Here is a 21,581-nt window from a genome sequence, read left to right as displayed (position 1 = left end):
TTAATTTTAATATATTTGATGAAAAAATTGACATTTTTTTTTAAATTGATGAAAATTAGAAAATGAAAAAACTGAATTGAGAATCTTTTGAAACCTTTGTAATCAATTTGACAAAATTTATGGATTTGGGACTCAATTAAAAATGAGTATATAGATTTGGAACTAAAGTTGGGTTTTTTAAAGTTTTTTTAATTAATAGTCCTGATAAATTAAATTGGCTGAAACCGACTAACCTCTAGCCCAATAAAATCTTTTCCTATGATGTATTATAGAATTGGGCTTAGCCATTTTATTTTTTGCGTTAATGTTTTGTAGGACAGGTCACGGGTGTAATGTAACAATGAACTATTATTGGGCCGTTAGCCCTCAATTATAGAATGAAATTTTTCAAGTTTTGGATATAGTAATAAAATCCAACCGAGATTATGGGGTGAGATCCTTAAAAGAAATTAAAATGTTTTTTTCTTAAAAAATAATAAATTTTTTTTTTATTTTGATAAAAATATATTTTTTTTTTAAATAAAACCAATGAATTAAGAGCTGAGTTTTACCTTGAATTTATAAATTATTTCTCTTCCATTGGCTTTTAAAATAAAGAATTCTAAATCTCAAACTTGTTTCACCAATAATTATTGTATCCATATAACCCTTGAACACATGACAACATTAATCTTGTAATTAAAATGATTAGCATAGTTTAAAGTCAACAATTTTCTTTTCTTGAGCTCCTTCCGTGTTTTCTTTATACTCAACCCCTATTTTATGAATAAGAACATCATCAATGATATCATCATGAAAATAAACATTATAAGTTAGTGGAGAAAACCAATTCAACGTTTATCTCATTATAAATGAGATCACTAAAATCTTCACAATACTTATATGAATCAAAAAGTTGCCTCCTTTGCTTTTGTTTTTTTAAACAGGTTTTCAAAAACTAGCCATGAGTTTGTAATCACTCTTTTCATAATTCCCCATGCTTCTCACCTTTACCACTTGATGGGTTAATTTTACAATTTTAATGCATATCTTTTATCACCAATTCTTGAACACCCCCTTTTCAATTCTACCATGTCTTTGCATGTCTTTTATTATAAGCTCTTGAACATTTCTATCCTGAAAGAGAACCTCCTCATCCTTTTTACCTGAACACACTATGTTATGTGATCTTTTAACTATAGTTATTTAGTAGCATACAATAACCTGAGATTGTTGGATTCTAATATTAATTGATACAAAACTTTAATACCAACTAAGATGATGGAAGCAACAAAAAAAAGACGGCTAACATAAGAACACACAATTATGCTGAAAAAAAAATCACATGAAAATCTTAATTATTGAATATTTTTTGTTTAGTAGTATGCATATTTAGAAAGTTTACAACTCTTTAAATAAATATAAAAACTTACTTAAACCAAAAACTAAATCCAAAAGTAAAGGAAAAGTAATAAAAGTCAAGGAAAAACATCCTAAATAAAAGCTAGAAAAATGATAAAAGATTTTTAATTCAAATAAAAAAATAATTTTAAATCCAATAAAAAAATATAACAAATCTCGAATAGTAACTTTTAAGTATTGTCAAAAGGTTTTTTTGATCTTCAATTGTTGTGATATTTTAACCCTATAGAAAACAAGGTTTTAAAAATCTCTTAGAAAATATGCAACTCGATCAAGCGATTTGACTAAAAAATTATACTCAATAATATAAAAGTAAGTATAAGAAAAAAATCTCATATATTAGTCAGAGAAATAACACGTTTTTGTTGATTGCATCACTAAGAAATAGCACAACCAACAAAAATCTTGAAAAACATTTTAAAGGCTGCATTACTAAGAGTAAAACAACTATTAAAAATAAAAAAGGGTATGCTAACATGAAATTTTCTTAGTGTAAAAGTTTGGCCTAAATGAGTACTAAATTAAGCTAAAAATAAAAAAATAACAAAAAATAACAACTTCTAAGTATAATTTTAAAGGCTTTTCTAACATTGATTAGTTATAGTTATCTAATTCTTTTATAAAATAGAGCTTGTAAAATCTTTTGAGAAATTTTAGTTTTATCCAATGATTAATCTAAAAGACTTCATTATTTTCATCAAATAACTCATTTAATGTGACCAAGCTTCTTATTAGACGACATGTCTATCTGATCCAAAAATATACATGTTAGGCTTTTTACATGCTCGGGATATAATAGTTTCATATCTAATTAGATGTAACCTTGAAAATCTCAAAGGTTGTGCTATTCTTGATAGCATAACCTTTTAATTTTTTTCAAATCAAATCAATCAATTAATAGAGTTTGTGCACACATTGAGAAATCAAATCAAATCAAATAAAAAAAGCAATCAAATTAAAGACTTAATTTAAATTGGACTAATATGATTTTGATAAATGTAAAACCAAATTGAACCCAATTAAAACCATTTAAATTTTTGGAAAATAAATTTAATTTGATTGATTTTTTTTAATACAAACCAAATCATTTAAATCAATATTCATCTCTGTGAAGTGATGCTCAAGGGTCCAATAACCTATCACAACTCTTGTCGGTGGGGGGTTAAGAGAGTGGGTTTAACACTTTAGCTTTCACACTCGAAACTAACTCTATCTTCCATCCGATTGGTGTGCTGTGGAAATTCCATCATCGCAAATCTTGCATTGATTGGTTGGTAGTTTATTCCAACGCAGTGTTCATGCGCCATTATGGCTGCCCAAGTTCAGACAAAATCTTGTACTATTGCCGATAAATTTAGTAAAAGCTTTTGCCATGTCATTTAGTAAAAACGTTTGTGTAAGAAATTTAATTATCCTTTGCATTATCCATTCTTTAATCAATCTCAGGGATTCAAAAAAGGAAAACAAAAAGTATGGGACTGAGAAAAACATTTTCTTTACTTGAACAAAAATAGTGGGAATAAAAAAGCTTGTACCTGTAGTGTTCCCTTGAAATTGCCAATAAGCCTTGTTTAAGGTAGGAAGTCAATGCCTTGTGATGCTTACCGCCATTTAATGCAAAGAATAATTTACAACACCTTCAAGTGGCGTCCTGCTTACCTTGCTTGGCAAAAAGTAAGGCCCACTTGCTTAGGACATGTCTTCCTCTCTTTAAATTTTCAGATCTAAAACCTAAGTTCAGCTCGAGTCTGACATCTTTTCCTGTTAGAGAACTTCTGGGTCTGTGTAGTTTTTGTGTTACTTTGACTCAGAACAGGTAAAGAAAAAAGAGATGGGATTGGTTGGTGTCCAAGAAAATGGGAATGGAGAGGTTGGTTTGTCTATTGGAACCAAGAATAAGTACAGGAGAATGGATTCTGAAGTTACAGAGGATTTTGATGATGGTTCACATCATCATCATCAAGAAAAGAGGAGTAGCAGTACTAGAAAATATGTTCTTGCTTGTGCCATTTTTGCATCCCTCAATTCTGTTCTTCTTGGCTATGGTAATCAAGCTCTCATTTTTTTCCCCATTTGAGATGGTAGTGCTGTTGTTGCTGTTTTTGTTTCTGTTGTCTTAGTTCATTTTGTTTGGCTGATATTTGTTCTTGATTGTTTGGTTTGACAAGTCCTCCATGCTTAATTAGTAGGGGGAAAATACTGTTTTGTTTCATTTTTTGGAAAGTTCATAAAATCTTCTGTGGACATTGTGCTTGTGAATTAGCAGAAAACTAAAGTTCAAGTCTTGTGGAAGTCAATCTATTAAATTTCCTTCCTTCTTTTTTTTTTTTCAATTTAAGATGCATTAATGGTAATCAAAATATATGAATCAGATGGAACTGACAAAGCTAATTTTGCTTTTTGAGTGTCTTTGTTCATGATTGAAGAATGGTTAATACTTTTAATTATTGAATCAAGGGTGATCTAGAATTTCAATAGGTTGGGTGGTAGGTTGTTATGTTTGGATTAAGAATCTTATAACACTTTATCTTTGATCATTATAATGGAAAACTACTTTATTATTTATGATTATGTTTTTCAATCTGCAGATGTCGGTGTCATGAGTGGAGCAATCATATTCATTCAAGAAGATCTAAAGATAACTGAGGTACAAGAAGAAGTACTTATTGGGTGTTTAAGCATTCTTTCACTTTTTGGTAGTTTAGCTGGTGGAAGAACATCGGATATTATTGGTAGGAAATGGACAATGGCTTTAGCAGCCATTATCTTTCAAACAGGTGCAGCTACAATGACACTTGCTCCTTCTTCGAAGTGTTAATAATAGGAAGATTTTGGCTGGTATTGGAATAGGGTTTGGTGTCATGATTGCCCCAATCTATATTGCTGAGATATCACCAAGTGTTACCAGAGGTTCTCTTACTTCCTTCCCAGAGATTTTCATAAACCTCGGGATATTACTCGGTTATGTCTCGAACTTTGCATTTTCAGGTCTTCCAGAACATATAAGCTGGAGGGTAATGCTTGGCGTCGGAATTCTCCCCTCATTCTTCATTGGAGCTGCACTCTTCATAATCCCAGAGTCACCAAGGTGGTTGGTCATGAAAAAACCGAGTTGAAGAAGCAAGAACAGTCATGTTAAAGACAATTGACAATGAGGCAGAAGTGGAGGAGAGACTTGCAGAAATCTTACTAGCTGCTGGAACTGGTTCAGCTGAGAAGTATGAAGAGAAAGCTGTGTGGCGTGAAATGTTAAGCCCTTCACCTTCTCTTCGCCGAATGCTGATCACTGGTTTTGGAATCCAGTGCTTCCAACAGATCACCGGAATAGATGCAACTGTTTACTATAGCCCTGAAATCTTCCAAGGAGCTGGTATTCAGGATAAGTCAAAGCTTCTCGCTGCAACCGTTGCTGTAGGTGTTTCGAAAACCGCTTTCATATTGGTTGCCATATTTCTTATTGACAAACTTGGGAGAAAACCTTTGCTCTATGTAAGTACAATTGGGATGACTATTTGTTTGTTCAGCATTGGTGTTACTCTCACTTTTATTGGGCAAGGGCAGGTTGGGATTGCAATGGCAATTCTTTTTGTCTGTTCAAATGTTGCATTCTTTTCGGTGGGAATTGGCCCTGTTTGCTGGGTCTTGACATCAGAAATTTTCCCTCTAAGGCTACGTGCTCAAGCGGCTGCACTTGGTGCAGTAGGGAATAGGGTGTGCAGTGGCTTGGTTGCCATGTCTTTCCTCTCCGTTACCCGTGCAATTTCTGTTGGTGGAACATTCTTTGTCTTTTCTGTAATTTCAGCCATTTCAGTCCTTTTTGTCTACGCACTTGTTCCAGAGACGAAAGGGAAGTCATTGGAGCAGATTGAACTGCTATTTAAGGATGAGCATGAATGGCAAGGAAGCGAAGTAGAGCTTGGAGATGTCGTGCATCTTGTGCAGAAACAATGACTTACTGAAAGGTTGTTTTAATGAGCCTAATCACCCAACTTTCGCAGCTCAACAACTATGATTGCAGGTGGATTTGTGCTCAAGACTCAGCAACTAGGTTATGATTGCTGGTGGATTTGTGCTTGATCCAATTCAAACGATTTGGACAGTCAACCTATGGTTATTTGCAACCAGAACTACCTGTAAATTTGTGGCTAAGGTAGCAAAACTGACATTTCTACCAGTCACATTCTTGGTGTTCAAGTCAAATTCACTCCTGGGATTTTATGATGTGCTCATCTATTATTCTAGGCGTGGTTTAGCTTGAAATCTACGAGAAAGTTGTATTTCCTAGAGAATTGTAGAAAAAAAGGTTTCTTTGCTGACTTACTATCTGAAATGTACTCGTACCAATTTTAATGAACTCTTGTGGATTCAAAACTTCAAATCTCTCCCTGGTTCTGCATTCAACAATTACATAAGTTTACAAATGTATTCTTGATGTGGGCTTAAATTACCTAAGAAAATAAAAAAGCATTTTGTGGGTTGCATGGCATGACTCGTGGAAATGAGGTCTAAGGTATTTTGGATCTGCTCTGAGATGTGACTTTTGTCATCATTTCTGGGTTCTGGAAATAAACCTAAGCTAACCAAATTGATATACTTGCATACTGTAATGCATTTCTCTAATCTTTTCACCATTCCAACCACAAAAAACCAAATGAACAGTAATATTTGCCAGCTGGCTTGCATCTTCCAACCTTTTCTGGCTCTATAACGTGCTATTGTTCCTGATGGATAAAACTACAAAACATCTGTGATAAGTTTTCGAGGCCATTGATGAGGGAAAAAACCATGCGTTATTTTTATATAATGAACCTTTTTGAGATCCAAAAGATTCTTTAGGGATGCCTTTTGTATCCAGGACAAGAAACATGAACAATAATTTAGAAACAAGTTTTTGGCATTGGAGAGATAAGATTCTACAGGTATATATCCTATTCAGGTTAAAGTGAGTAAATCTTGTCCGTCCATCACCGTATTTTAGTCCTCGGATAATTGGTAATTGATCACTCATCAACTGGCGATATAAGTCAAATCATCTTGTTTGATTTCCTTATCTTACTAATACTTCAGTGCTATTAATCATTTAAGTCATTGCTGTACTCTCTGGTACATCCTCTATATCAAAATCTGAAAAAGAAAAAGTTCATATGTAAATGTATAAAAATATGAAGAGGACCTTAATCGAAAAATGGGATCGTGACAATGTGGTTGCTTTGTCTGTTTTTTTAATCTTTCAGATTTCTTTAGCTTTTACTTTGTTTTCTATTGTCTAAGGTCATTTAGATTTGAGTTACTTTGTATTTCTTGAAGTATGATCCTAGTATTTTGTATAATTTTTCTTTAATATAATTACACTTATTAAAAAAAGAAAAAGTTTTGAGATCCTAAAGATTCCGTTGAGATAGGCAAGCAACCAGCATAATAAAGTTAGGATTTAGGAATAAATAACCATTAAATAGCTGGTCAGAGTTGGAGATTAAAAAATTTATTTTTTTTATGATATCAGGTTCCAACTTTATGGTTGTTAATATTGATGGTCATTGGAAATTTATCTGATCATTAATTTCAGGATTTTTAGAGATTAGTTGAGGTATATGTAAACTGACCCGAACATCCTACATAAATATATATATATATAAAAAAAACAGGTTAGAAACTAATTTTTAACATTGAAAAGATCGGATTTAATTTTATTAGCAGGCTTAGAAATTATTTATATTATGTGATAATATAACTGCTTGAATTGATTGAACGGTTTAATTAAGTAAATAAAATTAGAATACATTTCTTCATACCCATAAAAACACTTATATAATTTATGTTAATATATATTTTCTAAGCGCTACACGTGGTGTTTTTCAAGGTAGGAGTCACAATGGTAATAGTAGAAGCTTAGTGTGATATTTAAGTAAACCCATCTTGTTTGTTTGCTTAATGTTCTTAATAATTCAAGGCCATTAATCATTTGAACGAATTGCTGTACTCTCTCACATATCTTCTGTGAAACATGGAACATATCAGCCACACACATGTGGAAGTAAATGGGCTAAAACTACATGTGGCAGAGATTGGCACTGGTATTGCAAACCATCACCAGAACTTCTCCTCTGATTTCTTTTCTTCATTTATTGATCACAGTTAGTAATTTTAGTGGTGGAGTCTTGTTTGCAGGTCCTAAGGTTGTGTTGTTCCTGCATGGATTCCCACAAATATGGTACACATGGAGGTATCGAATGATTGCTGTTGCGAAAGCTGGATATAGAGCAATAGCCTATGATTTTAGGGGCTATGGACTCTCAGAGCTGCCAGCTGAACCTGAGAAAGGGGGCTTCATTGACCTTGTTGAGGATACCATTGCCCTTCTTGACACTCTTGGCATCAGTAAGGTAATCTCATTTCTTAATCTTTATTGCTTTTTAAGCACCTCAGGCCATGAATCTTGATCCAAATTAATCACATAAATATTCATTTTCCCCTCAAATTTGAAATAAAATATGGTCAATTCTGCAGACTGTGGGACGTTACCTGCAAACTCTTAATTGGACGAATCTTGGTAAACTTGGCATGTTCTGTTCGGCCAAATTGAAATCATAGAGGTCAATGGTTCCACCAGATGCTCTAATGATTTTTGGTACCCTCTTATATCATAGCCCGACAAATCTCTGGTGAGATGTCGGGGTGAGTAAATGAATTGTCTTGTTGGGTGTATTTCCTCAGGAACCTTTGAGGGATGCTTGGTTTAGATGCCATCAAGCAAAAATATTTGGCCAATCTACCAAAAACAAAAGGTTCAGAAACATGCATAACACTAGGTGAATTGAGTGTGAAACGTCTCTAGATGTTGAGATAAATGTTGCAGATAATTAGTCAAGGCCAAGTAGGGGAGCGGCAAAGATGATCTCTATTAGCTGCAGTTCACCATAAAGAAACTTTTAAGTTTGTTCTTGCGCATACATGAACTGAAATCTAATATATACCTGCATCGATGCCAGGCCTTTCTAGTCGGTACAGACCTGGGATCGTTTCCAGCGTACATGATAGCTGTTCTTTACCCGGAGAGGGTTACCAGTTTAGTATCACTAGGTGTTCCATTCAGGCTACCAGGGCCCAGTGATGACATTGATCTGATGCCCGAAGGTTTCTACTGCAAAAGGTGGCAGGTACATTGTCATTGTCATCGATGTCTTACATTTGATAATTTCCTTGAAACTATTTGAGTTTTAAGTTGGTAGAAATTGAACTTCAATTCTATATCAATCATGCCTGCAATGTCTAAATATTCTCAGGAGCCAGGCAGAGCTGAAGCAGATTTCGGGCGCTTTGATGTTAAGACAGTGATAAAAAACATCTACATTCTCTTCTCTGGAACTAAGCCACCAACAGCTAGAGAGGACCAAGAGATCATGGACATGGTTGACCCGTCTACTCCTCTACCACCATGGTTCTCTGAAGAAGATCTTGCAGTCTATGCATCCTTGTACGAGAAGTCTGGATTTCGCTATCCATTGCAGGTTCCATACAGGTAACCATACAACTCCCTGTTAAAGAAAATTAACCTCCAATGGCTAGAACGATGGAAAAACATAAAAAATTTCGCTATTTAATTACGTTGTCATCACGTGACTTGAACTATTCTAGGCAATGATAAGAAAAATTCCATTTTTCTTGCTAATTGCACACTCCTGGGACTGAAAACCAAAGCATTTAGCTCTAGAGAGTAATAACAGTAAGCGTTAATGGTTAGAGTTTCTGTGCAGGACTTTAGGCATAGATTGCTGTGGAATAACTAATCCAAAAGTTGTAGCACCAACGTTGCTGGTTATGGGGGAGAAGGACTATGCTCTTAGTTTCCCTGGCGTTACAGACTACATAAAGAGTGACATACTGAAGCAAAGAGTTCCAGATTTGGAAACCGTCTTTGTAGAAGAAGGGAACCATTTTGTTCATGAGAAACTTCCAGAGCAGGTGAACGAGTTAATGATCAACTTCCTCAACAAACACAGTAACTAAAGAGGCCTATCTATGAGCATCCGAAGAGATGCAATGATATCCATTCACAATAATAAATTGGCTTTGCAGTAGTGTGCTAATTTCCGAGACTCGATGTTGTGTTCATAAATAAGATTGTTTTTTGGTACCCATTTTGTCATTTGAGTGAGTGATGAATCTAACTGGAAAAAAACTGAGCCAAGAATCCAAAGAAAGCTGAAGATAAGGATACTGACTGAAGCTTAAAGAACAAAGCTGAAATATCTATTTCCTTTTTTCCCTTTCAGCATGTTTTCTGATCATCTGGCAAGGGAACTAAATTTTTTCAAACAATTGAATCCAACAACTCCATTGCAAAACAGAGAAAGGTGGCATCATCCTGTTCCATGCGAGGTACAATACAGAATGAGTTGCATTTGGCTTTATACGACTTCCACTCAAATAGAAGCATAAATGGCTTTTATATCATGGTGTCCAAACCATAGTTTTAAAACCCGGACCAGCCCGGCGGGTTGACCCGGGACCCGGACGACCCAGGCATGGAACCGGTCCGGGTGAAGGCCAAAACCCGTTTGGGAATTGGCCCGGCCAGACCCGGCTGACCCGGTCAAGATCCGGCCATAAACCCGTTGACTTTTATTTTTTGTTTTTACTTTTTTTTGCTAAAACGACGTCGTTTTGAGTTTTTTAAAAAAAATTAAAAAAAAAATTTTGACCCGGCGACCCGGTCGAGACCCGGTGACCCGGTCAAAACCCGGAACCCGGGGCTGGGACCGGGCCGGGTCTTAAAACTATGGTCCAAACCATTTTGTCACGAAGATTTATGACCTGCACATAGAAAAAATTCCTTTTTATATTTCCATATATATACGAATCTTAACACACATACAAACTTTTTTTTCCTATAACTTAATTAGAGTTCTATGTAACATTAATAACAAAATTAAATTCTAAATATAAACTAATTATCTTAATAGATTTTTAGTAATTTTTGGAGCACTAACTAGGTTTAAAGAAATAACATTAATTACAAAAAAAAAAGGTTTTGTAAGTCCAATAAAAATGACTTGTTAACTAAGCTACAAGTCTGGAAAAAATAAATAATAAGAGGGTGAGTTCAATAACTCAGAGAGTAGATAATGTTTAATATACATATATAGGATAATAAAATGAGAAACATATATAAATTTGACTGTAGGCTCTTACAAGAAAGTTTTACAAACAAAACATAACAAAGGATATCATAAGATAATGCTCATCAGAAAATCAAAATGCTATGAACACGTGGCTTTAGACTGTGGGATGATCAGTCAACACATATTGATGATTCTTAGCTACAACAAGATGAAGTTTGTTGGGATTTTTCATAAATCTAGAGATAATGCTGATAGAATAAAGCATATTAGATCTTGAATTTGTGAGGTAGATCAAAGATTCAATTTGAATCAATTTTTGTTGTACTATCATTCTGCAATAATTTCTCATTTACTGCTACTGGAGATATTACAGGTGTTGGAGATATTACATGTTTATACTCTGACATGTTGAATTTCTTTAAAATATTTGTAATATATTTTTCTTGTGAAATAAAGATTTTTTTTAAAGATTGCTACACTTAAATGCCAAGAAAATATCTTATTAAGCTCAAGTCTAACATTTCAAAATTTTTCATCATAGCAATCTTGAATTTTGTAATTTTGCTTGTTCTTACATAAATCACATCATCAAGATAGAGACAAACTATTATAAAATCTTCTCTCTCTTTCAGGAATATCTTTTGTATTGAAGGCAAGCAATAAGCATAATAAAGTTAGGAACTAGTTTTTGACATTGGAAAGATCGGATTCGCTTATAAATTATATATATTCTGTGCTGAAATGTATTGATTAAATTGAATAATAATACTGCTTGAATGGTTTAATTAAGTAAATAAAATTAGAATACATTGCTTCATACCCATAAAACACTTATAAATTAATTTATGCTAATATATATTTTCCAAGTGCTACATGTGGTGTTTTTCAAGGTAGGAGTCACAATGGTAATAGTAGCTGCTTAGTGTGATATTTAAGTCAACCCATCTTGTATGTTTGCCTAATGTTCTTAATAATTCAAGGCCATTAATCATTTGAACGAATTGCTGTACTCTCTCACATATCTTCTGTGAAACATGGAACATATCAGCCACACACATGTGGAAGTAAATGGGCTAAAACTATATATAAAAGCACCGCCGCCTATTGCGATACACTGCTAGTCTTTCCTTAAACGTAAGGTTGGATTTACAAGCCCAAGAAGGAGATTGATATAAGACTCTTTGGAAGGTCCATGATTGGGAGATTGATATCAGTTTTCTTTTGTTTTGGTTTTTCTTATTGCCAAACTGAACCAGACCAGCCCACAAGTAGAAAAGTTTTTCGGTAATTTATCCCATTTTTGGCTCTTGTCTTGACTCCTTGTCGGTTTGACCGACACCATCAACAGTTTACTAGTCACTCAAATATTAGTCACTCAAATATTTAATGATCATCTCTTTTATTCCAAGTCATTGAAACACCCACCTCTCTCACACATACAGACACTCTCTCCCAATCATGGAGCTGATCAAGCACACCCTTGTAGAAGTAAGAGGGCTAAAACTGCATGTGGCAGAGATCGGCACCGGTATTAGTCAAATACCAAATGTTTCCTCTCATATTGTAACTTATTTCTTCATGGCTGATCATGTTCATTTATTAACAGGTCCTAAGGTGGTGTTGTTCTTACATGGATTCCCTGAAATATGGTACACATGGAGGTACCAGATGAAAGCTGTTGCAGCTGCTGGTTATAGAGCAATAGCTATTGATTTTAGGGGCTATGGGCTATCTGAACAGCCAGCTGAACCTGAGAAAGGGAACTTCATGGACCTTGTTGATGATGTTGTTGCCCTTCTTGACACATGTGGCATCAACAAGGTTATCAGAGTTTTTCTCTGGTTTTTAATGATGCGAACTTGGCATTTTTCTATTAACTGTATATTATAGGTCTCTTTTTGGCCTATTACCCAGGGAATCTTTTGTGGGGGTAATTGAGCAGATATATATATATATATATATATATATATATATATATATATATATATATAAAACTTTCCTTGAGGATGATGCGCAAATTAAACATTATCTCAAACTCAGAAACCCCCCCCCCCCTCCCCCCCAACATTAGAAAGGGCAAGTCCTGCAGACACACACAGATATATATATATATATATATATATACACACACACAGAAAGTGGAAAAAAAAACCCTCAGAATCTCTATCAGCAACAAAGAGTCGAAAACCATAAAAAAAAACTTCCAATTTTGATCTTACGTGCATATATACATAAATGTAATGCTTTGATGTTGGCACCAGGTTTTTCTTATTGGGAAGGATTTTGGATCTATAACAGCATATCTAGTCGCTGTTGTGCACCCTGAGAGGGTTTCAGGTATTGTGTCCCTCGGTATTCCTTTCTTGCTACCAGGTCCTAATTGTATCCGAAATGATCTCATGCCATCAGGTTTCTACATAACAAGGTGGCAGGTACGATTCATTTATCTCCTGTATTTGATACTTGCCTTTCAGATCCTAGAGTGAGTTTTTGGTGATAATGATAATTACAATTCATTGTTGATCTTGCCTGTTTTCTCTAAATAAACACAGGAACCAGGTAGAGCTGAGGCAGATTTCGGACGCTTAGATGTCAAGACAGTGGTAAGAAACGTATACATTCTCTTTTCTGGAACTGAACCACCAACAGCTAGAGATGACCAGGAAATCATGGACTTGGTTGACCCATCTACTCCTCTGCCACCGTGGTTCTCCGAAGAAGATCTTGCAGCTTATGCATCATTATACGAGAAGTCTGGATTTCGTTTTGCATTACAGGTTCCTTACAGGTAACCAGTAAAGTCGTCTAGGATGCTGTATTCTTATGCAAACAAAACTACGCTAAGAGGGATGACATGGAATTCGATGCAGGTCTTTAGGCATAGCTTGTGGAATTACTAATCCAAAAGTTACAGCACCAACATTACTGATCAATGGCCAGAAGGACTATCTCCTAAAGTTTGCAGGTATGGAGGACTACACAAAAAGTGAGCAACTGAAGCATTTTGTACCGGATTTGGACACTGTGTTCCTTGATGAAGGGAACCATTTTGTTCATGAGAATCTCCCAAAGCAGGTGAATGAGCTGATCATTACCTTCCTCACCAAACATTGTAACTGAAGATTATATTCTATGACCATTTCAAGTGTTACGATGGTATCCAGCTGGGGTACAGAGTGCCTCGCAACTTGTGTTAAGCTGATATGATGTATCGAACTATGTTTGAAATAAGATATTTTCATCTTTTAAGACCTGATTTTGGTTAATTTCCCATTTATCCTATTTTCATTTACAATGGGCAATTGTTCAATTAAACGAGAATAAACAGAAATTAAAGATTACAAAGGATCTCAACCAGACCTGACAAAACAATCTTAACTTTGTTAATCTCTTTTAATATGTTAAAAAATAACAAAGTCCAAAATATTGGTGTATTTTATAAATAAATAAAGAAGGAAAAGATGTTTATCCCACATTAAAAAAAAGCACTCTCTTCTAAGTGTTTATAATTGTAGGTTTCTAATGTATAGTAAATTAAATAAAAGTCATGATGGAAAGACTTTTATAGTGGGCTTCCTAATGCTATTATATGTATATTTATAATATCAAAATATAGCATTTGACACTTAATATATCAATGAGTTAAATTTATTTTTGAGTTAATTTCTTTAATTTTTATAATTAATTTTGATATTTATGACTATTAAGATATAATTGAATAACAACTATTCAATTTAATTTAAAATATAAATATTTCATTAACAATAATATAGTTTTATTTACAGTTATAATATTAAAAGATATAATATTTCATTATAATATTTTCAAGTCTATTATAAATGGTTACTATACAAAAAACTATAGATAAAAAAAAAAACATTTTTTCTTTCTTTTATTTTATTGTCTTATTCTTATAAAAGTTTAGATGGCTTAATTATATTCCGAAGGTGTTGTCTTTGTGTAAGACAAATAAATCTCTTAAAAACAATGTTTTCATGTTTCCAAACCAACTTTTTATTTATTTCCATCTTATTATTTATCAAACACAAAATTGTTTAAAAATGAGCTAAAACTGGTTGCTAGAAATAATTTCTGAAATACATTTTGCTCCATTCTATTTGGTTGATATCTAGTGATTTCCATGATTTCAGAATACGAAAGTTCTACAGTAAAATGATCATATACTTGGTATATGTAATTCGAGAATCTGTTATTAATATCATTTGATCACCCGTCCATTTTGTAAAGCAAAAGTGGCTCTTTGCCTGATGGGAGATCAAACCCCACACTAGTAATACCATAGTCTACTGTAAAATAATGCATGATTGTCGAGGCTGAAGGCGGACTCCAATACAACTCAAAATGACAGCACTGAGCTACCCTAGTATTCAACTCAACTACTGTGACCTAATATTCATAAGAAGATTTTAGAGTTCATAAGCAGGGAATCTAGCCTTGGATGGGTCGATCATATCTAGAAAAAGATAAGCCATACCTCCCATTCCTTCAAACATTTAGTGGGGGCTATCACCTCCATGCATCTCTCCGGCCGATATATGTTTGTGAGCTCTATCCAGCAGGAAGCAAGTAAACGCTTTGGCCTTGTATAAGAACTCCATGTTGCCTGTTAGCTGGTACAGTGAGAGAAACACATAAGCATTCCCACTGATGCCATGGCAAATTCCAACTCGCATGAGCAGCCCACGGTTCCACACTACCTCTGCAGCATTTATAGCTGCTTCCAGAAACTCTTTATCTCCAAAAACCTGAGCATTGCGCATTTCAATTTTGTAAAAAGCTGATGCAAAGTAGTTTCCAGAAGGACAAAGGGCTCCTACCTATAATTTTATATGATCTGGGAAAAAATATTGCTATCTAGTTAGATTCAGTCTTCAAGTATCCAGCCTGATATGTGTGATCAGAGCTATCAAAAGAAGGAATAAACTTAGCTACTACAGAAGTTACAGTTTCAAGTAAACCTATGAATACTGTTCCTACACAAAACATTCTTACAAAAATGAAGGCTACACTCGGTTGGAAAACCTACTCGGATAAAGATCTAATTCAAAGATTTAACATTTATTTCATGTATTCAGCCATATTGGATACCTCGGAGATCAAGACAAACACATGCAATAAATGCCATTGCCATTTGCCAGTGAATTTGAAAATTTAATACTCTCATTAACATGACTAAAGGAGAAAGGTCAAAATCTGAATCATTCATAAATATCAAGTTCTTGCTCCAGTGGGGCTTAAATTAGCTTACAATGAACTAGATAACTGGAGAAATTTACCTTAACTGCCTTGACAAGTGTAAGAGCAATTCCAGGTGCTCCATGACACCAATGCACAAGAACATCCCTCTTGCGATCTTCTTCACTTGTAGAGTAGTTGCCGCTGGGAAAGCAGTTATTGATCATGTATTTAAGGGTGCCCTTGACATCCTCAAACTCATCAGGTTTCAGCTCTACATCCAATAAAACATTCATAATACCTGCCAATCCATGGGCAGCACCCCAATACCTCTCACCATACCATTCATACATTAATGGGGAACCTCCTTTCTTTGCCAATGCTCTTCCATTTTTTATAATTTCATTCGCAACAGCACGCTACAATAATTTTACCGTAAGACTGTTACATCCTGCTTAACTAATTCAAAACCAAAGTAGCAAAATAGGTAATAGCAGAAATCTCACAATGGTCGTATCAGGGACAGTCCCCTGCCCCATGTGTTTATTTAGGAACAAACAAGCCCATAAGAATCCACTTCTTCCATATAACAACTCATCAGGGTGATTTCTCAACAGCTTAATCTGTTTCATAAACAATCAATAAATACTCACTGACAACCAATTTGTTTTTTACAAAAATATGAAAAATAACACAAAATAGAGTAAAAAGGCCACCTCTCCTAATTGACTCAGATAGTAACTCTGTAATGCTTCATCATTAGCATGCTTGGCTGCTACAGCCCCAAGTGCACAAACACCAACTCGCCCACATATAAATGTCACATCCCTAGATTATAAAATACATTCAACAACATTACCAGATGTCCAAACCGAATCCACCCCTCTTTAGTAGCTTCAAATTTGCGTTTTAAACAAGTTATAATCAAAACCCAAAATCATATCCAATTGGCTCATACCATAAATTTAATCACAAAAACAAATTATACAGTGAAACAACATGACATCTTCACCAAGAAAGGGAGACTCTACCTTGAAGTCCGAGAAGCAGAATCACAAGCCTTAACAATCTCCAAACAGAGAAAGAGATCATTTTCATTACTAGTAACTTGATAGCTCTTATAAAGCAACAAAGCAGTGCCAAGATTTCCACTGTAAAGAGTAAAATCATGCACAACTTGCCCACCTAACCCCCATGTCTCCATCACTATCTGTAGAGCACAAAAATCCCACTAAACACACATGTCACACAGTGCCAACATTACCAAACAAAGCAAAAACAACCCAAGAAATGAAAACAAAAGAAAGAGAAGTTCTTGTTACTTTTTCTTTAAGATCCAAACCAGAACGTTGAAACTGCTTGGAAAGTGAAGTGTAGGGCATTGAGAGAAGCTTCATGAGAGAATCCCCATCGGTTACTTTATCTTCTTCTTGTATATCTTCTGTTACAAAGCTTGGCATTACGTTGGGAAAGAATCGATCAGCCATTGCTGCCTCTGGTTCTGAAGCGAGAATATATATATATTTTTTTCTCTGTTTTAGGTTGTCGTCAAAGGTTTAGAGCTTAGTAGCTGCTACCTGGTACTGAGCGTTGGAAATTGGCTAATGTAAACGTGGCAGATGGTTGTGGTTGTGGTTTGAAAAAAAGCTGTTTTATAAAAAGTACTTTTTAATTAAGGTTGGTTTGAAAAAATAAGTGTTTGGTTAAAACTGTGGTTGAAATTGAGGTTAAAGAAAAAAGTAGTTTAATGTGTTTGGTTAATAATGCTTTTGAAATTGAGGTTATAAAATAATTTAAAATAATATATATTAATATTGATGGTTTTAAATTTAAATATTGTAGAATTAATTACTCCTATTACATCATGAAATAAAAAATAATTTATATAAAATATTTTTTATTATTCCATTAAACTATTTATAATTCCATTACATATAAAATTCATCCGATAAGAACTACAATTTTCATAATTTTTTGAGCGTAGATAAAATATTATCATGTATAAAATTAATATTACAGTGTGAGTGAATTTAATTCACTCTATCTTAGTTTTTCAAGAAAAAAAATATTGTTCACATCACATTACGAGTGAATTTAATTCACTCTAAACTAGTGTTTTTCTTAATAAAAAAAAATTGTTAAAAAAATTAACACCCTTAATAAAAAATTAAAAAAAAAAAGCACATGAATAGTGCAATTCACTCCAAGTGAACAGTGCCTAATTCACATAGATAATGTTCACCTGGAGTGAACAGTTCCCAGGTGAATTATATTCACCTGGGTTGCAGACGTGAGAAGCAGCTTCTCATGAAACACAGTTTCAAGTAATAATATAGATGGGTCTCACGTGAAAAGCAGTTAAAGTTTTTTTGTTACCAAACATTATGTTTACGCGGTCAGCTTTAAAAGCAGAAGCTACCGCGTAAACAAACACCCACTTAAACTACTTTGTTAAACAGTGTAAATTGCATCATTGGCCCTAAAGTCTTAGAGAATTGAAAGAATTGCTAATTTAGACTCGCAACTTTCAAAAACTCCAAAAACAAGCTTTATCTTTTTTTTTAGTACCGTATAACCTTGATAAATTAATAATTTTCATTAAATAATATTGTTATAGTATTCGACTTGAAACCAAGATGGTAAATTAATAATTTGGTGAATTTATAAAATATATTTAAAAAGAAAATATATAGATCCCATTTGACATATAAATTAATAATCTTATTATATATATATATATATATATATATATATAAAATCAAAATTATATATACATGATTTTATAACATCTTATACTTGCTTTTTATTGAAATTAATATTTCTTTAGATCTTATCACTAACTTTTCGTATTAAAAAAAAAATTATACAAAGTGATTATTGCTTTAAACATTTTTTTTATTATTAACGTGGGTGTCTGAACTAGTTTGTACGTATCTTGACTAATCCCACAGCTTCTAAAATTAACAACCATATAAGTCTCTAATAGTCATTATATTAATAATCAAATTACTCAAATCTAAAATTATAAAAGTTGTTTTTAGTTCAATTTTTTTTGGACCATTTATTAAATGGGCTTTAAACATTTTTGCACCAGTCAAGCTGAAGCACATATAACCAATGTATTTAACTTCATCTTCTTTTTCATTTTCATAACGTTCAATAATTTTCTCATTACTTAATAATTCTAAAGTTGTCTTTCTTTCTTTTCTATAGGAAGTTCAAAAGTTACTTAATATCTATATCATGATAGTTCAACACCTTAATTAAAATATAAAATTATTGAATGCTTTTATCATCTAGGTGTTACTTTAAATTTTTTAGAGCCATATTATTCAAAAACTTAGTTTTACAATGTTAAAAATAGTTTGTAATTGTACTTCCTCGAACATCTGTTGTCGAAGCCAAGACTGCTATATTCATTACATCTATAACATTAATCTTCTCTGGATCAAGGATTCCAATTTCGTATGATCCTGATATGAATCTTTAATATGGTGTTCAGGTAGTAAGAAAAACAATTTATTTTTTTATTGATGGGCATGGCAGCTTCTCCGTAACATTTTTTCTCCTGGGGTTTTGGAAACCTGCAGCTTATCAAATCAGCTTCTTCATCTTCTTTTTTTTACTTTTCTGAAACAACTAGGCAAGAAAAGAGAAAAGGGGGGAGGACACGTCGAAGAAGATGAAGATTTCTTATGTTCTTCTCGGGGGGTTCGGTCTATGGTTTTCTCCTAATCAAGATTGATGTCCATTTGTTGTTAAGGTATTGTACGTAATTCCTTTTGTTATGATTGATTTTAAGGTTGATTAAAAAGGCACCTGATACTAGCATCTTCAGTTTGGAACTAAACACTTTCAAGCACAATCCACAAAGAAAAATGACACCAGATGTCTCAAGATTTGCCTTCCATATGTAAGTTTAACTATGGCACTTTTGGGATCCCTGTTTGGATATGGTTCGAGCTTTTTTGAGGTTAATTCTTGTTACCTTTCAATTTTAGTGTTTGCTTCTGAGGATTAGAGTTAGGTTTTTTATTTTTTATTTTTATGTGTTGTTCATCTCCTTTGCTTTATTGGTGTTGCATCCCTCCCCTGCCTCTTCTGTAATGGGATTTTCTCTTGGAAAATCTCAACCTCTTCAGCTGCTTTCTTGAACCATGTCAAAGAGATTTTTATTTGGCCCAACTTGATCAAATCCAAAATGTCAGTTTGTGTTGGACTGTATATATTGAGAAAGCTTGGCCAATACAATAGTGACTGTTATTTCCTGACAGAAGTATAGATGAATTGTATGGAGTTGATGTAATTAATATAATTCGTTGTTATATGATTCATGGGCATAATGTGAAGGTGCATAATGATTTGAAGCAAGGAGGAGATAGAAAATGATGTCACATTGATGTGATTTGATTGTCTCTTAGTATTTTGGTTGATAAGCGGGCTTATATATTTCAATGTATTTAAGGGTATTATAGTAGTTGTTTTTTTAAAATATTTTTTATTTTAAATAAAATTTTTAAAAAATTATTTTTGATATTAATATATTAAGATGATATAAAAACACATATTATTTTTATTCCTGGCATAGATTTTGTTAGAAACTTGATGAAACACCAAATTCTTTGCCTAAACACCACTGTCATCCCTTTAGATTCAATGTTTTTTTTTTTTTTTTTAATGGAAGATCTAGTAAATCTCTTTGAAGACTAGAATGAAATGCTCACTCTTTTATATATATATATATATATATAAATTCAAAAAAATCTAAAATTCAAATTTATTTTTGGAACACGAGAAGATAAACCTTCAAGCTGCAAAAGATCAAAATATTAGAAGAATAATTAGATTGCAAGATTTGACAAGATGAGATGAAGGAAGAAGGAAGAAAGAAAAATGAGGTTATTGGTGCTTCGATTTAATTACTTTCAATATTGTCATCCTCTAATTAGTATTAATAGTACTCATCTGTATAGTAATTACAAAGCTAAGATGTTGGTTGCAGTTGCTTATGATACGAATAATGGAGTTTATCCATCATGTTTTTTTTGTTATGGAAGAAGAGACAAACAAACCTGGTCGCATTTCTTGAGATGTTCATGTAACCCGATGCAATATGTCCTTGATATCTGAGAAAGAATCGATTTGTATGCAATATAGTTTTATATTTATTAAATACCATAATAGTTTTATTGTGAATGATGACTACTAATTATTTTTTAATGTATATATATAGATTAATTACTTGGTGCAGGAAGCTCGAAAGGCAGCAACAACTATCTTTAAAGGTGTCAATAAGATGGGACATAGTGTGGTCAACATCACCTTCAATTTATGTTGTGACCGACTTTAAGAGGTTAGGGAGGTCCAACGCCTTGAAGCAACATTAGCGGAAGATGAGATTGCTTATCATGAAAGTGTTAAAGATGTTGGTCCGTCCATGATCATTCTAGGTCCATCCACGTACTAGGATGATATTGGTCCTCCTCAAACCTACATGGATATTTCAAACCCGACCTTAAATTGAATGAGCTGGGAGATTATTAGATATAATTATATATTATTATATGTTGTAATAATTATGAATAGATAAATAGATAATTTAATTTTTAATAGAATGTTATATTATCTTAATCATTAGTGTATATTTATTATTTATAATTTAATATATTATATGGTGCTTATACTACATTGTAGGTGGATACAAGATACAACGGGGCATGATTGTGATGGTCAGTGTATAGGCTTTACATAAGGATCCAAAGTTGTGGGAAGAGGATGAGAGCTTCAAGCTAGAGAGATCTAAAAATATACCAACTAGTGAATTTCGAATCTTTGCTATTGATATCGAGCATTGATATTAAT

General features: G+C 33.4%; 4 protein-coding genes across 6 annotated transcripts; 3 read left to right on the top strand and 1 right to left on the bottom strand.

Moving 5' to 3' along the window:
- Nucleotides 1–3,106: 3,106 nt before the first annotated feature.
- On the top strand, nucleotides 3,107–5,779 carry LOC118040167 (probable polyol transporter 4). The gene is given in 5 exon segments (XM_035047037.1): nucleotides 3,107–3,446; nucleotides 3,990–4,202; nucleotides 4,205–4,228; nucleotides 4,231–4,502; nucleotides 4,504–5,779. Coding segments are annotated over 5 exon segments (1,572 nt in total). The 5' UTR covers nucleotides 3,107–3,232; the 3' UTR covers nucleotides 5,353–5,779.
- Nucleotides 5,780–7,321: 1,542 nt separating this feature from the next.
- On the top strand, nucleotides 7,322–9,539 carry LOC118040166 (epoxide hydrolase 2-like). Its single transcript, XM_035047035.2, has 5 exons — nucleotides 7,322–7,475; nucleotides 7,570–7,784; nucleotides 8,391–8,558; nucleotides 8,685–8,920; nucleotides 9,156–9,539. The coding sequence occupies exons 1-5, from the start codon at nucleotides 7,406–7,408 to the stop codon at nucleotides 9,406–9,408; spliced, it is 942 nt and encodes a 313-aa protein (XP_034902926.1). The 5' UTR covers nucleotides 7,322–7,405; the 3' UTR covers nucleotides 9,409–9,539.
- Nucleotides 9,540–11,799: 2,260 nt separating this feature from the next.
- LOC118040165 (epoxide hydrolase 2-like) lies at nucleotides 11,800–13,777 on the top strand. The gene is made up of 5 exons (XM_035047034.2): nucleotides 11,800–12,051; nucleotides 12,130–12,344; nucleotides 12,785–12,955; nucleotides 13,076–13,311; nucleotides 13,394–13,777. Exons 1-5 carry the CDS (start codon nucleotides 11,982–11,984, stop codon nucleotides 13,641–13,643), a joined length of 942 nt encoding a protein of 313 aa, XP_034902925.1. The 5' UTR covers nucleotides 11,800–11,981; the 3' UTR covers nucleotides 13,644–13,777.
- Nucleotides 13,778–14,626: 849 nt separating this feature from the next.
- LOC118040164 (lanC-like protein GCL2) lies at nucleotides 14,627–17,319 on the bottom strand. 3 transcript variants are annotated; one of them, XM_073404137.1, is made up of 6 exons: nucleotides 17,042–17,319; nucleotides 16,751–16,950; nucleotides 16,436–16,547; nucleotides 16,226–16,342; nucleotides 15,821–16,138; nucleotides 14,627–15,289 (listed from the first exon to the last, which is right to left on the bottom strand). In XM_073404137.1, exons 1-6 carry the CDS (start codon nucleotides 17,204–17,206, stop codon nucleotides 15,038–15,040), a joined length of 1,164 nt encoding a protein of 387 aa, XP_073260238.1. In that variant the 5' UTR covers nucleotides 17,207–17,319; the 3' UTR covers nucleotides 14,627–15,037. The 3 variants fall into 3 exon arrangements, with proteins under 3 accessions (XP_073260238.1, XP_034902924.1, XP_073260239.1); XM_035047033.2 differs by having other exon boundaries at nucleotides 14,630–15,289; nucleotides 16,751–16,929; XM_073404138.1 differs by lacking the exon at nucleotides 14,627–15,289 and adding an exon at nucleotides 15,360–15,428.
- Nucleotides 17,320–21,581: the final 4,262 nt, after the last annotated feature.

Source organism: Populus alba, chromosome 13, assembly GCF_005239225.2.
Source record: "Populus alba chromosome 13, ASM523922v2, whole genome shotgun sequence".
Classification (NCBI taxonomy): domain Eukaryota; kingdom Viridiplantae; phylum Streptophyta; class Magnoliopsida; order Malpighiales; family Salicaceae; genus Populus; species Populus alba.
This window is presented reverse-complemented; position numbering and strand designations above follow the sequence as displayed.

Bases quoted from the DNA above. Each gene is read 5' to 3' on its own strand.
- LOC118040166 (XM_035047035.2), top strand. From the start codon at position 7,406: ATGGAACATATCAGCCACACACATGTGGAAGTAAATGGGCTAAAACTA. The intron at 7,476-7,569 runs GTATTGCAAACC...TCTTGTTTGCAG, and splicing joins TGTGGCAGAGATTGGCACTG to GTCCTAAGGTTGTGTTGTTC. The intron at 8,921-9,155 runs GTAACCATACAA...GTTTCTGTGCAG, and splicing joins CCATTGCAGGTTCCATACAG to GACTTTAGGCATAGATTGCT.
- LOC118040165 (XM_035047034.2), top strand. From the start codon at position 11,982: ATGGAGCTGATCAAGCACACCCTTGTAGAAGTAAGAGGGCTAAAACTG. The intron at 12,052-12,129 runs GTATTAGTCAAA...ATTTATTAACAG, and splicing joins TGTGGCAGAGATCGGCACCG to GTCCTAAGGTGGTGTTGTTC. The intron at 12,956-13,075 runs GTACGATTCATT...AAATAAACACAG, and splicing joins TCTACATAACAAGGTGGCAG to GAACCAGGTAGAGCTGAGGC.
- LOC118040164 (XM_073404137.1), bottom strand. From the start codon at position 17,206: ATGGCTGATCGATTCTTTCCCAACGTAATGCCAAGCTTTGTAACAGAA. The intron at 16,139-16,225 runs GTGAGATTTCTG...AAATTATTGTAG, and splicing joins CTGTCCCTGATACGACCATT to CGTGCTGTTGCGAATGAAAT. The intron at 15,290-15,820 runs GTAAATTTCTCC...CGCAATGCTCAG, and splicing joins CACTTGTCAAGGCAGTTAAG to GTTTTTGGAGATAAAGAGTT.